A 12566-nucleotide genomic window follows, 5' to 3' on the forward strand; every position below is an offset into this window, starting at 1 on the left:
ATTTTTTTTCCCTCAAGTGGGGAGAAAGGGGAATCAGCCACATTGTCTCATGATTTTAGGGCCTTTGACTCTCCATCAGCTTGATCTTCTCCATGTAAAACTGTCAGGTCAGATTGCCTCCCAACCGCTTGTTCTGTATCCGGTGTGACCGCACTGACCGAAATGACTCGTGTTTATTATTTACAGCTTGGGACACTATGCCCTCCAACTGCACTATAATCGTGTGTTGTGATATTTGAAAAAAAAAAAGTAACAGAGTTAGTAACTGAACTGATATATAGTCAAAATTCATGTAATATGCTGGTCTGATAAACATCTAAACTTATTTTTTGGACAAGATCTTCTCTCCTGGATATAATTTTCTTGCTGTTGACCTCAATGAATTTGAAGTAGTTCCTAAATCTCCCCCAGAAAATGCAGACTTCTCACTTTAACTGTACTAGACTTGGGATTTTCTAACTTCCTTAACTTGTTTGTGTGGGATGTCTGCCCACTGGCTTGTGTGTAAGACAACATTGACTCATGTATTCAAAGTAATATACTGCCTTAAACATTCAGCATCAGGGTTGTTAAAACCAAAAATTGGAAATTAATTACCCAGTTAATGAAAAAAACAACTTCAAAGACAGACATGTCTACAAAAAATACCTTATTTTTTTATTTTTTTATTTTACAAGCTATGTTAACAAATGAATATGGAAACTCGTATATTCAAGTGTAACAAGTTTCTAATTACCTGCAAAATGTTTGATTTATGATTGAAATTGATTGCACAATGAAAGGTTAAACGTTGAACTATACTAATGTATAAGACCTGTAGCATCATCTTACAATCTACAGTGATAAAGATGGATTTGGAGGCCGAGCTGTCTTACTAAAACCTTGCAATTTTCTACACATTTTATGGGTAGAAAACTTATTGAATTTTAAAATTAAACAGTAGGTATGGATTTTGCTTGTGACTTTTGGGTACATTTTTGAGTCATACTAAATGGAGAGAGTTTAGACTCTCTTATTTTTCAAAGCTAAAAGATCTTGAGCTTCAGAATAAAAGAAAAAAAATAAATGTTTATATAAGTTAGTGTCTTTATGGTTTAAACTTAACATTTTGAGAGTTTTCTTTGTGTTTTTATTCGAATGTTCGTCTTTTTTTGTGGAATTTACTCATCTGATGCAAGTCTAGAAAGTAATCAAGACACTTTTAGTTAGTTTTGAGCAAACTTAAAATGCTTTTTTTTATTTTTTACACAACCAAATCGCTGACATATACTTTGAATGAGGATCAGGTGTCACTTTCTGCAGCGTCATGTGTGCCTTTAAGAAAAGTGGCCAACGGGTTTCTCCCGAGTCAACTGAACCTGAAAAAGGCCATAATTTCCTGACCTTGCGACCACCAGTAAATCTGCCTCTAAGCCCGAAGATGCCGCAGAGAAAGCCTTATCGATCTTGAGTATGAGCACGTCGGCGCCGAGGCCTTACGGCTTAGGGTTAATGCTACTGAGAAAAAAGGGGTCTCGCTTTTGCAGGCGTCCTTTTATAAAGGATTTAAAAGCACAAAGCGCAGAAGAAGTGTCCACCTGCCTCAGCACTCACGCGGATCAACCCTTCCCCCTTTGCATTGTTTTCTAACGTAGATAGAGGGAAATAAAAATGTAAAGGCTAAAAGGTGGGGAGGGCGGGAATACACCGGCAAGCTAAGTGGAAAAGTGGATTAGGTTCCACAGCAGAAACGCTCGGATTGGTTTTCTATTGCAGCTTTTGGTGCGTGTGTGTATTCAGCGTACATGTGTGTTAACACGTGCACTGCTCCACTTGAGACGTGTGAATTTGCTATTCCGGTGGGAGTTTCTGGGAGTGTGGCTCCCTAAAAGGGTCAATTCAGAGAAGTGTATCAGGAGAAAAGTAGGAAGAAGGTAAGGAACCAGTGGAAGTGGTTGTTTGCTTCTCGTCCGCCTTTGTAGAAAGAGGTCTTCAAATTCGATGGGGATCATAGCGTCCCAGAGTACAACACGATATCATTAAAACACTCATCCTAAAATAAATAAATCAAAATGTGTATATAAAAAATAGCTTATTTTAACGCAAACAAGGACACTGACTGTAATCTCACTAGACAAGCCGTTCCAGTTCTGTGTCACGTTTACTTACCGTAAGTATGAGTATGAAATACCGCTGTGCTATATAAAACTCCGTCCTCTGGGACTTCTATGAGGAACAAACACTGTAATAAAGGCGAATTTCTTATTGACATTCGTGGCTCTTTAAAATAAGTCATGGCTTTTTTTTTTTAAAGTTTGTCAGAGGCTTGAGAGGTACGAAGCGTCTCACGCAAATACTGAAAATAAGCTTTAAAGTGTCACTTTGAGTTATTAAATCTGCGTCACTTACAGGTGAAGTAAAAAAAAACAAAACCTAGTCTTGCGCATATTTATACTTTTTTTCCCTGCATTTTACAGCACCTCTATCCCACTGTGTTTCTCAGTCCCAAGTCCCCCATTAGGAGCTCCTATCCTTTTGACCTCTACAGAGTCTCTGCAGACCACATGACCTAGAGAGGGGGTGTCAGAGGAGCTTCTTATATCATTGCACACTCTCCCCTCCACACACACACACTCATATACACACCGTCTCTTGTGGCTACAGTAATTGCCGTGACACAGAAGGTCATTTCCAGAGACTGTACAGAATAAGGCCAGGCTGCATGGGACTGTTTTGCCATAATCTGACCCCGGCTTGTGTGTGAGCTGCAGAGATGAAGGCAGAATTAATTTTTTCTGTTGTCCCCCTTCTGATAAAGATAGATCAGCCTTGGCAGACGCCACACACAGATAAGGAGTAGATGAATCTCTGTCCTGGGAACACACACACTCGAAGCATCTTTATCTCAGAGCTGGTCCTATATGTGGGCTGGCAGGTTTTATTGACAGGTGCTTTGTTTGTGTGTCTATATGCACAGCCTCGGTGTGCCTCACTTTCAGACGGATATTGCTTGTTTGCGGTGGATCAATGCAGCCTACTGACTCGACCCGAGCCTGATGAAAGGAGAAGATGTTCGTTGAAATTACGCTATTTGCCACTCGACTCCTCTGTTGATCTGCTTTGTCACAGGTCATCGAGCACAATGTCACATCAATTGACTGAACAGATAAAAAGAGATAGATGGAGAACGAAAATATTTCACCCAGCCAGACTGTATTCATTTGGTTCCCTTTATCGGCTAATCTTAGCTTGATTCCTGTGAAATATAAAAAAGAATAAAATAGCTTTAACAAAAATTTTGACCCTTTTTTCTCTGTTATAAAAGTCAAGCGATGTAATAAGGCAGAAGTTCAGAAGTCTGGGTTCATGACTGATCTAAAATTGCTCAAAAATGGAAATTGATTTTTACTTAATCTTGATTTTTATTGAACTTAATAAGTTCATCAAATACATTTTTTTGTCAGAAATTAGGTCTTCCTTTCATAGAAATCTTCACCTTTGTTCAATTCAATTCAGAATGTTAACTGAACAAGTATTTTAGAAAGGAAATTTGACAATCAACATTTTCTTGAACTGTGTTGAAACAGAAACTGAAGCGAATTCAGATCAACTTAAATGAAATCAACCAACTATTTTGACCGTAATAGCTGCCTTTTTTATTTAAGATTTTATGGAAACCTACAAGAGGTGGAGCTCACAGGTCACCCACGGCCTTTGGAGCAGTGTAGGCTGTACAGACCGCAGCACTTCACTTCCCTTCCTGAACTCTTATTTCTTCTCCGTGACCTTCTTTGTTCACCTGGCACAGGTGTGTTTCATTAGTTTACTTCTGCCTCGTGGTTTTTAAGCCTTTGACACATGAGCTGTAGCTCAGGTGTTCTTTAAATTACAGGAACTCTTTGACCGTTTCACATAATTCAAATGGATTACGACGCTGAGAAAAGCAGCGTTGGTGCTGCAACGCTTCACAGTAGTAAAGTGTTTACACATCAGTGTTAGCCAGTTGATTCTGATGTGCGGAAAGCCACTTTGCACCAACATGCAACAGTTTACGTCGGCAAAACACCAGAATCTTATGCTGAAACACAGACTTTTACTTTACGGCGTCTCTTTTATAACTCTTTGTTTCTGCTGAATACTCTTAGAAACTATAGTTTAATTTCTGACCTTTTGTTTTTAACGCAGTGAACAGGTCAAACAGTAGATTACACAAAATCTTAAGAAGAATATAATTTTATACTCTCATAACAAAAACTAATTTCCGTGTTTCATCTGTCAAAGACGAGCATACATGTAGAGACCATCGTAACCCTTGTCCTATCCTATAGTGGAGCAGCTTAGTGTCATTTTTAGCCAGAATCGTTCAGTTGATGATACAAGCATGAAATTTGGTACAGTTATAGTCTCTGGGTCTAGTTACAGGAAAAAAGTACTAGCCACACAAAAATCCAATATGGCCGCCATTTTTTTCAAGATGGCCGCCATGGCAGTAAAGTTGGCAGAATATCATAAAAATAGTTTACTTGATGATGTTTTCCATGGTTTTTTGCCCCGAAAATGAACTGCTAATGCCAGGGTGGCAGTGAGGATGAGCTCTTTCTGCCTAAAAAACGCCCTATAATGGCTTGCGCAACACAAACCTTCTGGCAGTCAAGTTACCTGATGAAGTACTCATATTTTTTCAATGTAACTCATTACACCAACAACCTTTGGTGGCCATCTTGGAAAATGGCCGCCATTTTAGAATTTAAAGTGGCTAGCACTTTTTTCTTAAAATTTGGTGTCTTATAAGTACTTCAGCCAAATTTCATGCTTGTATCATAAAATGAAAGATTTTTTGAGTTAGCTGCTCCACTACTAGACATGTTTACATTAAAAGTGGGGTCATCTGGACCCCACAAGACAGCACGCTAAACTTTTTTTTTTAATGATTTTTATCTTCACTGGTGTCTGTGCTAGACATAAAATGCTGTCTACCTTTGTCATGGGAGGGATCACACATCACTATAAGAGTGGGGTCATCTGCCTACCCCTTCATTTTTTCCTTCACACAAAAAGTAGCAATAATTCTGAAGAATCAAACATCTAGATGTGTTAGATGTAAAATACTAAACATCTCAGTCACATCCACTGCTGTTAAAAAGCACATAAGCCTATTGGCATGTATCCATGACATATGCACGGTACATTTTTAGCATTTTCTCTAAGCTTTTCTAAGTGACTAATCAATGTCTTTCCTGGCCCATTACTTTTTTTATTTTGTGCGTTTCAACTTTTTGTCTAAACGTTTTTTTTTTTTGTTTTGCTTTTTTGCCTCAAGCAATGTTTCACCTGCCTGGTTATTTTTCACATAATAATGCCCACATCCCTCTACTTGGAAATCATGTTGAATTATATTTATTGTGCCCCATTTGTATTGTTCTTATTAGTAAAATAGCTTTTTTTTGCCCCCAGCTGGCATCAGACCTTGAATGATTCCCATAAGGAGAATTACATTTTGATCATGCTTTAAATCCTTTCTAGATCAGCTCCAGGAACTCCGTTTCAAACGTTATGTGATTTTCTAATGCTCCCTGTTGGACTGTTTGTCCGCAGTCGCCCGGGCACTCGTGCACCGACTTGCAGAGAGAAGAGCAGTCTGGTCGCTGCACAGCAAAACTAAACTTGTATTTTTTTTGGCCTAAAGAGGAATCAAATTTTCTTTATTACTATTACATTTTTGTGGATTTTTAAGAAATCTAATGAGCAGCCGCGCTAACTCTGTCTTACATGCAGCTTTTCATAGCAGGAAATGTGGACAGCGGGGGTGCGCCGACAGAGGGGGCCAGCAGGATGTGCCTCCCTCCCACATCATTCCAAATTCTTTTAGGCATAAAAACTGTGCAAAACATTTTTGAAAAAAGTTCTGAAATTATTTTCTCAAACTGATGTTGTATGTTCTCCCTTTTAAAGGTAGACCTCCCAAAATCAGCTTCTAAATGAGATATAACATTGAAGTGTATTACAGTAAAATTCATTCACTGTTTGATCTATTGTAAAAGCGTTCCCAGTTGTCTCTGAAATTTGATTAATATGCAGAAATGCAATTTTAATCTTAGTTTTCTTCATACATGTCCTCCATCATGAGATAAATGTTACAAGAACAAAAACAAAATCTTCATTGGAGTGAGTTTTTAAAGAAAACCCAGTCTATCTCAGTAGATTATTGATTTGCTTGATACCCTCTGAGAATCTAAAAGGTGGTGGATTTCTGGTCATCATTTCTCCTTTCACACCAACAGGCATTGTGTGCCTCCGTGGTGACGCCTGACGTGCTGCAGACGATGGCGCTGGTCTTCACTGGAGCCAATGTCATGTGTGCCACAGGGGATCCGACCCACTCCACCCCCTACCTCCTGGCCCAGCGGGCTGGCCAGAAAGTGCAGATGGAGTTCTTGCACCAAAACAAACTATCCGGTAAGCAGACAAAAGCCTAAAAACAACCTTTATAAAGAAAATGTACGTTATTTTTTCAAATCTTTAGTTAATAAGTGAAGCCTGGATAATATGCATACTTACTACTTTGCTTCTACTTTCATAAAAGCCCATTTGGTTGTTACTTTTTTTGTATTTTCTATGAAAAGGTACCAAATGCAAAAATTCTCAAATATAAAACCAGCATATTTTTTTTCCCTTAAAAAGCTGCTCCTGTGTCTTTCTTCCGCTTTTCCCCAAACTCTCTCTTTGTATTATCCTCCGCATGTTGCCCGGCATCGCAGTGTGTCCGGCCGTGCGTCATCTCCCTGATAGGTGTGTTGCATTCGTGCACTACCACACAGACCTGATGAGAATGTTTCACATTAAAGGAGTAGGAGAGGCTCTCGGCCGGGGGGGGGGCTTTTCTCCGGGACCGCATTCATAACCCGTTCATCTGTATACGCCAGCCAGCCCCGAGCCTGTTAGAGATACGCTAATTGCTAGCCTGGGTCACCTGGTCACCATGGCGATAGCAATTATTTGAGGCACGCTAGAAGGCACGCACACGGAAAAAGTCGACAAACCCACACATATTCATGCGTGCGATTCCTGTCTGGACATTCGCAGGGCTTCGTTGTTAACAGACGGACAAATAAGGGGCTAACTAGACTTTTTCCAGGAAGACTGATGTCCAACTAAACTGCCTTACTGTAACTGGCGAGCAGCACCTGGGTCAGATTGACAGATTGACACTACTCCAGGGCTGCAGTGAGATGTTGCCTCAGGGACAACAGTCAGTCCAGCACTTTACAAATTAGTTGTAAATGTGTGTCTATAAGTGAGCTACTCCTGAAAGTGATGTTTACTCAGGGTCATATGTCAGCCGTAAGGATGGTGCTTTTCTTCTGCTAAAGATCCCTTTTATGAGTGAAGCTGGCAACACGGCGCTCTCTAAATATCCCAAAATAGCAGCTCATTATCAGCTGGATTTGTGTTCACATTCGACAGTTTTCAGCCTATGATTTATGTTCAATACCAGGACTCAGTGACAGCGCAGGAAGCTGTCTACTGTTTTATCCCCTCTGACATGCAGCGGGTCTGCAGTTCTCATGCAGTCGCAGACAAAAAAGTTCATAATGGTTTTTGCCTTAAAAAAAAAAAAAAAAGACTTTTTCCCCAAATTCTTCACCAGTTTTTCCTAACAAGAATTCTGCCCATTTAACAGCCACACAAGCTGTAAAAATAAGCAAAAAAGTTCAATTACCAGCTTTTGTAAATCACCAGTTTCATCAGTGGAGCTGAGTGGTGCTGAAACTCCAGCAGGAACAGAGATAGCTGCAACTAAAGACGAATGGAACTAGACAAACAGCACCGTGGTTTGTGTTCAGAGGGCATCAGAGGAGCTTTAAGCAGCTCTAAGTGAAGAACAAAACCAGGAGGCTTCAATAATACACAAACACTGCCAGCTACAAATAAGCCAGAGAGAAGAAAAGAGGAAAAATGTGTGAAAAAAATGCCAACCATCTGTGAATCTTTTCTATTACATGAGGCTTTAAAGCGGAAATTAAAGGAAAGGATTGCGTCCGAATTGTCAACTCTTTTGTTTTTAGCTTTCCTTTATATTCTACATCATACAAGAATCATTCTGGGAACTCATTAGGTACGTTAGTAAAACCAGTAAATATCAGCTGCTTATTTATAACTTTATTAATTTTTTAATCTATTTCAAAAAGTGGGTTTTTAGATTTGAAGCATTAATAATTGAGGCCAGAGTGGATGATGGAGTTCTACTTGAGTCATATAATACAACTTCACCAAGGTCTCAACTAAATATATATATATATCTTTTTTTTCATTATTCAGTTTTAATAAATATTGTATTGCTCCAAATTGAAAAAGGCTCCCAGGCAAATCTATGAAAACATTTTTCTAAAAAGATAAAATGTTATCATTTGTCCATAAATTATTTATTTAGATAAAAATATGCATGGAACATGTATTTTATTTAACAATTTTTGGAGATTTTTTTTTAATACAAAAGTATTTTAATGCTGTATGTTTAGAATTAGTTAATAATCATTTATCTTTGGCTATTTATGTATTTATTTAAAGTAGCATAAAACAACACATTGAGAACCTTTTTTTTCTTTCTTCAGAAGAGTCATTTCTCAAAGAGCCCCCATTCTACAGTGGATGGAGTGTGTGGTTGTCACGAGTGCGGTCCTGTAAGTGCGAGTGGCAGCTGGCCTGACTGTAGTGCTCTGGACGAGCACTCTCCACCGCGCTCCACAGGCAGCTAGAGGAGCTGGAGCTCCTGCTCGTGCACTCTTTCAGGACTAGCTAAGCACTGACGCAGCTGTACTGACTATGAACTAGTCTGGAGCCTGATAAACAAGCTGATCTCCCATTTTCAGATGTGTTTAGAACACAAAAGTCTTGTTTTTGGAACAATGCAGTCATAGGTTCTCTTAAGAACTCTTAATTTAAATAATAATTCCAATTTATACTTAATTTGGCCATAAACAACATTTAAAAAAATGGACAAAGGAGGAACTTTTATTCCCAAAATGCTTCCCTTTTTACATTTACTGTTTGGAAAAAATACAAAAAGGTCAGTCTTAAGGGCAATCGATCTTTCACATAAACTTTCACATCTTTCTAATAAACTTCTGCCGCTCTGGAGAAACTAAACCCTAAAAAACAACATTTTTCTTTTTTTTGAAGTTAGCTAAAACTGCATATTCATAATCAAAACAGCACTTTTAAAATAGATCATAAGATGATCAGAGTGGGCCTTTAAAGGATTATCTAAGCTTTCATTGAAAAACACTCAGCATATATCGTCATATATGGCTAGCTAAAATGAAAACGCAGTACTGGCTAAAAATGCAGTAAAACAGTCTTATTACATGGCATCCACACCTCCCACGAGAGTGGCTCAAGAAGAAAAGAGGGAAAGTTGGTGCCAAGCATATAAGGGGAAACCCCCGTAGAAGAAGATCTTAAGGAGGGGCTACAAGCCGCTCATTGAATACAGAGGGGAAACAACATTAGGGACAAACAACATTTTGTTTGTAGATCTCATCTTGCTACATTGAGATAAATCTTTTTCCTATAAACCTTGCCCTGTCTGTAGTTTTAAATATAATGGGTTTAAATTTGCAAATGTTGCATCTACAGCAAAAAACAAATCAGCTTTGCTTCCTGTAGAAATGCTCACACATTTACAGCTAGATGAGAGGCACAGATTTTATTATTGTAAATCAGCAAATCACCTGGTCTTCGATGCACTCTGGAAATTTTCCACATTAACCTGCTGAAACGCACCTGATTCAGCTCATCATCCAGCCCTGCATCAGCCTCATAATAGCAGTTATTAGAGGAGGGTGTATTTCAACAGGCTGTGTCCTAAACATGCAGGACAGTATGCTCTAAAGACTGGGAAACGCTGCTCTAAGTAGCATGATGCATTTATGCCCTTTTCCAGATATGGCACAAATCACCAGTAAACTTAGCAAGTTAGCAAACAAAGTTTATGCATTTTCTCCCCAGGAAAAAAAATATATCAAAGTGCTTAACAATAACGTCACAACTGCTTGACATAAAACGTGCTTTTAAACCGTAAAACCTCAAAAAAAAAAAAAAAAAAGCTTTCAGCAGAAAGGCTGCTGAAATGACAAACCCTTCAGGTGAATTTCATACACCTGAGCTTGAAGCGGGACAGAAGCACAGTGCTCCAAAATTTGGGAACCATCACTTGGGAATGCTCAACCTCTTGCCTGATGATCTGAAATCACGAGGTTTGTAGAAATTTGAAAAGCTCTTAAAAACAGGAGGTAAAATTTTAAAATGAATTCTAAAATGAACCGGTAAACAATGGAGGGCTAATAAAACTGCACATGAGGCAGAGTTCCAATCAGCATGGAGGCGGCACAGTTCCTTTTTGATTGAACAAGTAAAAAGACCATCAGAGTAATTTATATGTTGAGTGTGTGAATAATCGACACATTCTCTCTCCCAACTCCTCACATATTGACGTTGGGTTTAGGACCCCTCGGCATCAGTAATTGACGTTTTGGGTGTCCCTAATTCGTCATTTTTTTAACATGCTGGCTTTACCCATTAAGTTATGGGTCTCTACCTCCAGGCAGCAAACCAGAGCCAATCCAGTACCAGGAACCACAGCTCACCGGTACTCTAATCCAGTACTGGTTTCACGTCCAATACCACGTCCGGGCCCGGTTCATGTCGGTTACTGTGTCTGGGGATGGGTACAGTATCACATCCGGTGCTGGGTACAGTACTGGTACTGGGTTAGAGTACCGATGTTCCTAAAGTTATAGTCATATGCACCATTATGGGGGTTGACCCGTCTAGACCCATGGAGGTTTGAACTTCCTTTGAGGCTCGTTGACAATTGAACCTATGGAAAGCTGCGTTTCCATTAACAATGAAATTGTGTTTTTTCTACATTTCTAGAAATACGATAAAGGTTTGCAGCTATTGTGTGTGTGTGGTAAGGGTATTGTAAAGTATTGGTAAGGCTAATGTAAGTTTCACACACTTAAAGGTATGGGTGACACAGATATGATTCCCTTGTCCCACACTCTAGTCTTTAGTAAAGTAGCCTTCACCTTCAGTGTACTTTGCCTTCACCCAACAGTAGCTGGGTTAGGCCCCACCGACTCATGATCCCTAATCGGATTCAGCAGATTTGGAAAAGGGATGGATAACCTGTTGATGAAAGTAGACTAATAGAGTTATGGGATGTCCAAAGTGTTTCTGTGGTGCCACCATAAAACAAGAAGATCAGTCTTGAGATCAACGCTCAGAGTAGAGGACCACCCAGATTCCCCCGTCGACATTTTCACACTGTCAGTCATCGACACGTTGGGCAAAAATGTGAAACCGCTGCTTCTGTTGTTAAACTTGCCGCCTCTTGAGTTTACACGAATACTTTTTCGCTTCACAATGAGCAACATTAAGTACAAATGTTGCATCAACTGAACAGTTGTCCAAGGACTAAGAAAGTAATGGAGGAAGACACACAGCGACCTAAAGGACAGAGCACAGACATGTTCTGAAAACACCAGCGTTTGGCTGAATTGTTCCCAACAGAATAACAACTGTGCAAATGCAATGTTACATGATGACTGCTATAGATACTTTTAGTTAGATGTATTCAAAGACTGGAATATCTTTAGTTGCAATGCTGCACTTTAACCTAAATTTAATCACATTGTTATGTTGGAAACTCCAACAAAACAGAAGCGTGCTACTATCCAAAGTTAACGAGTTGTCACTACCCACCCCTGAATTGGACAAACCAAATCATTTGCCCATCTTTGCAGTTGAAATCCTGCTCCTAGTTCCAAAAACTAAAATGACAAAAACTCCCCATTTCCCATGGAAATAGTGCATGCGAAAAGCTGCCAAGCCTGCGTTTTCCCATTCCCCCCTCCTCAGTGGCTCATTTGTAGCACCAATGTTGGGACTTGCACTGATAGCGGAGCATGGCCACTTCATTAGCTCCTTCTCTCTGTGTAAATGTGAGTGCATGCATGTGGGCCTCCACGGGCCTTGTTCTCCCGCCCACACCTGCTTGCTTGAGAGCACCCTAGGATACAGCAGAGGCACGTTCATTTGCATTTCACCATCCCAGATTGTGTTAAAAAAGGCAAATGCAAGTCTCTGTGGCCATGTGTCTTCACAATTTAGGAACCCTCGAGGGCGCCTTCAATGATGGAGCCATTCCTTATAGTCAGAGGCTTTTGCTGTGGTGGCACCAATACATTTTTAGGTTCTATTCTTTATTTATTCACAGTGTGTCCCCATATAATACACCCTGAAGGCCGCGTAGCACATATGTGTGAAAAGTAGTTCTTTTTCTAGTTTCATTCTCCCAGCTGCAACATTGTTGGTGCATGTAAAGGACAGCTGTTCTATAATAGCCCTATAATAATAGTAGGATTTACCAGCAGACTAATCATTTGAAATACATTGACGGCTCATAATCGTAGAAGCTTCCCAAAATGTAAAATCCTTCAGAGACATAAAAGGCCGTTTATCACCTCGTCACAATCAGAATCCGACCAGCCAGAGAGATAACAATAGTCTTGGAAACTTTAGGA

The 12566-nt window shown here is 39.6% G+C and overlaps 1 protein-coding gene across 2 annotated transcripts in view; it reads left to right on the forward strand.

Moving 5' to 3' along the window:
* zmp:0000000660 (arf-GAP with Rho-GAP domain, ANK repeat and PH domain-containing protein 2) overlaps positions 1–12566 on the forward strand; it is a 163973-nt gene that overhangs the window by 80394 nt on the left and 71013 nt on the right. For both annotated transcript variants that reach the window (XM_024287902.2, XM_036216728.1), the window contains exon 14: positions 6261–6435. In XM_024287902.2, coding sequence (XP_024143670.1) covers positions 6261–6435 — 175 coding nt within the window. The remainder of the gene's footprint in view (positions 1–6260; positions 6436–12566) is intronic.

The sequence above is a fragment of the Oryzias melastigma genome, linkage group LG18 (genome assembly GCF_002922805.2).
Source record: "Oryzias melastigma strain HK-1 linkage group LG18, ASM292280v2, whole genome shotgun sequence".
Taxonomy (NCBI): domain Eukaryota; kingdom Metazoa; phylum Chordata; class Actinopteri; order Beloniformes; family Adrianichthyidae; genus Oryzias; species Oryzias melastigma.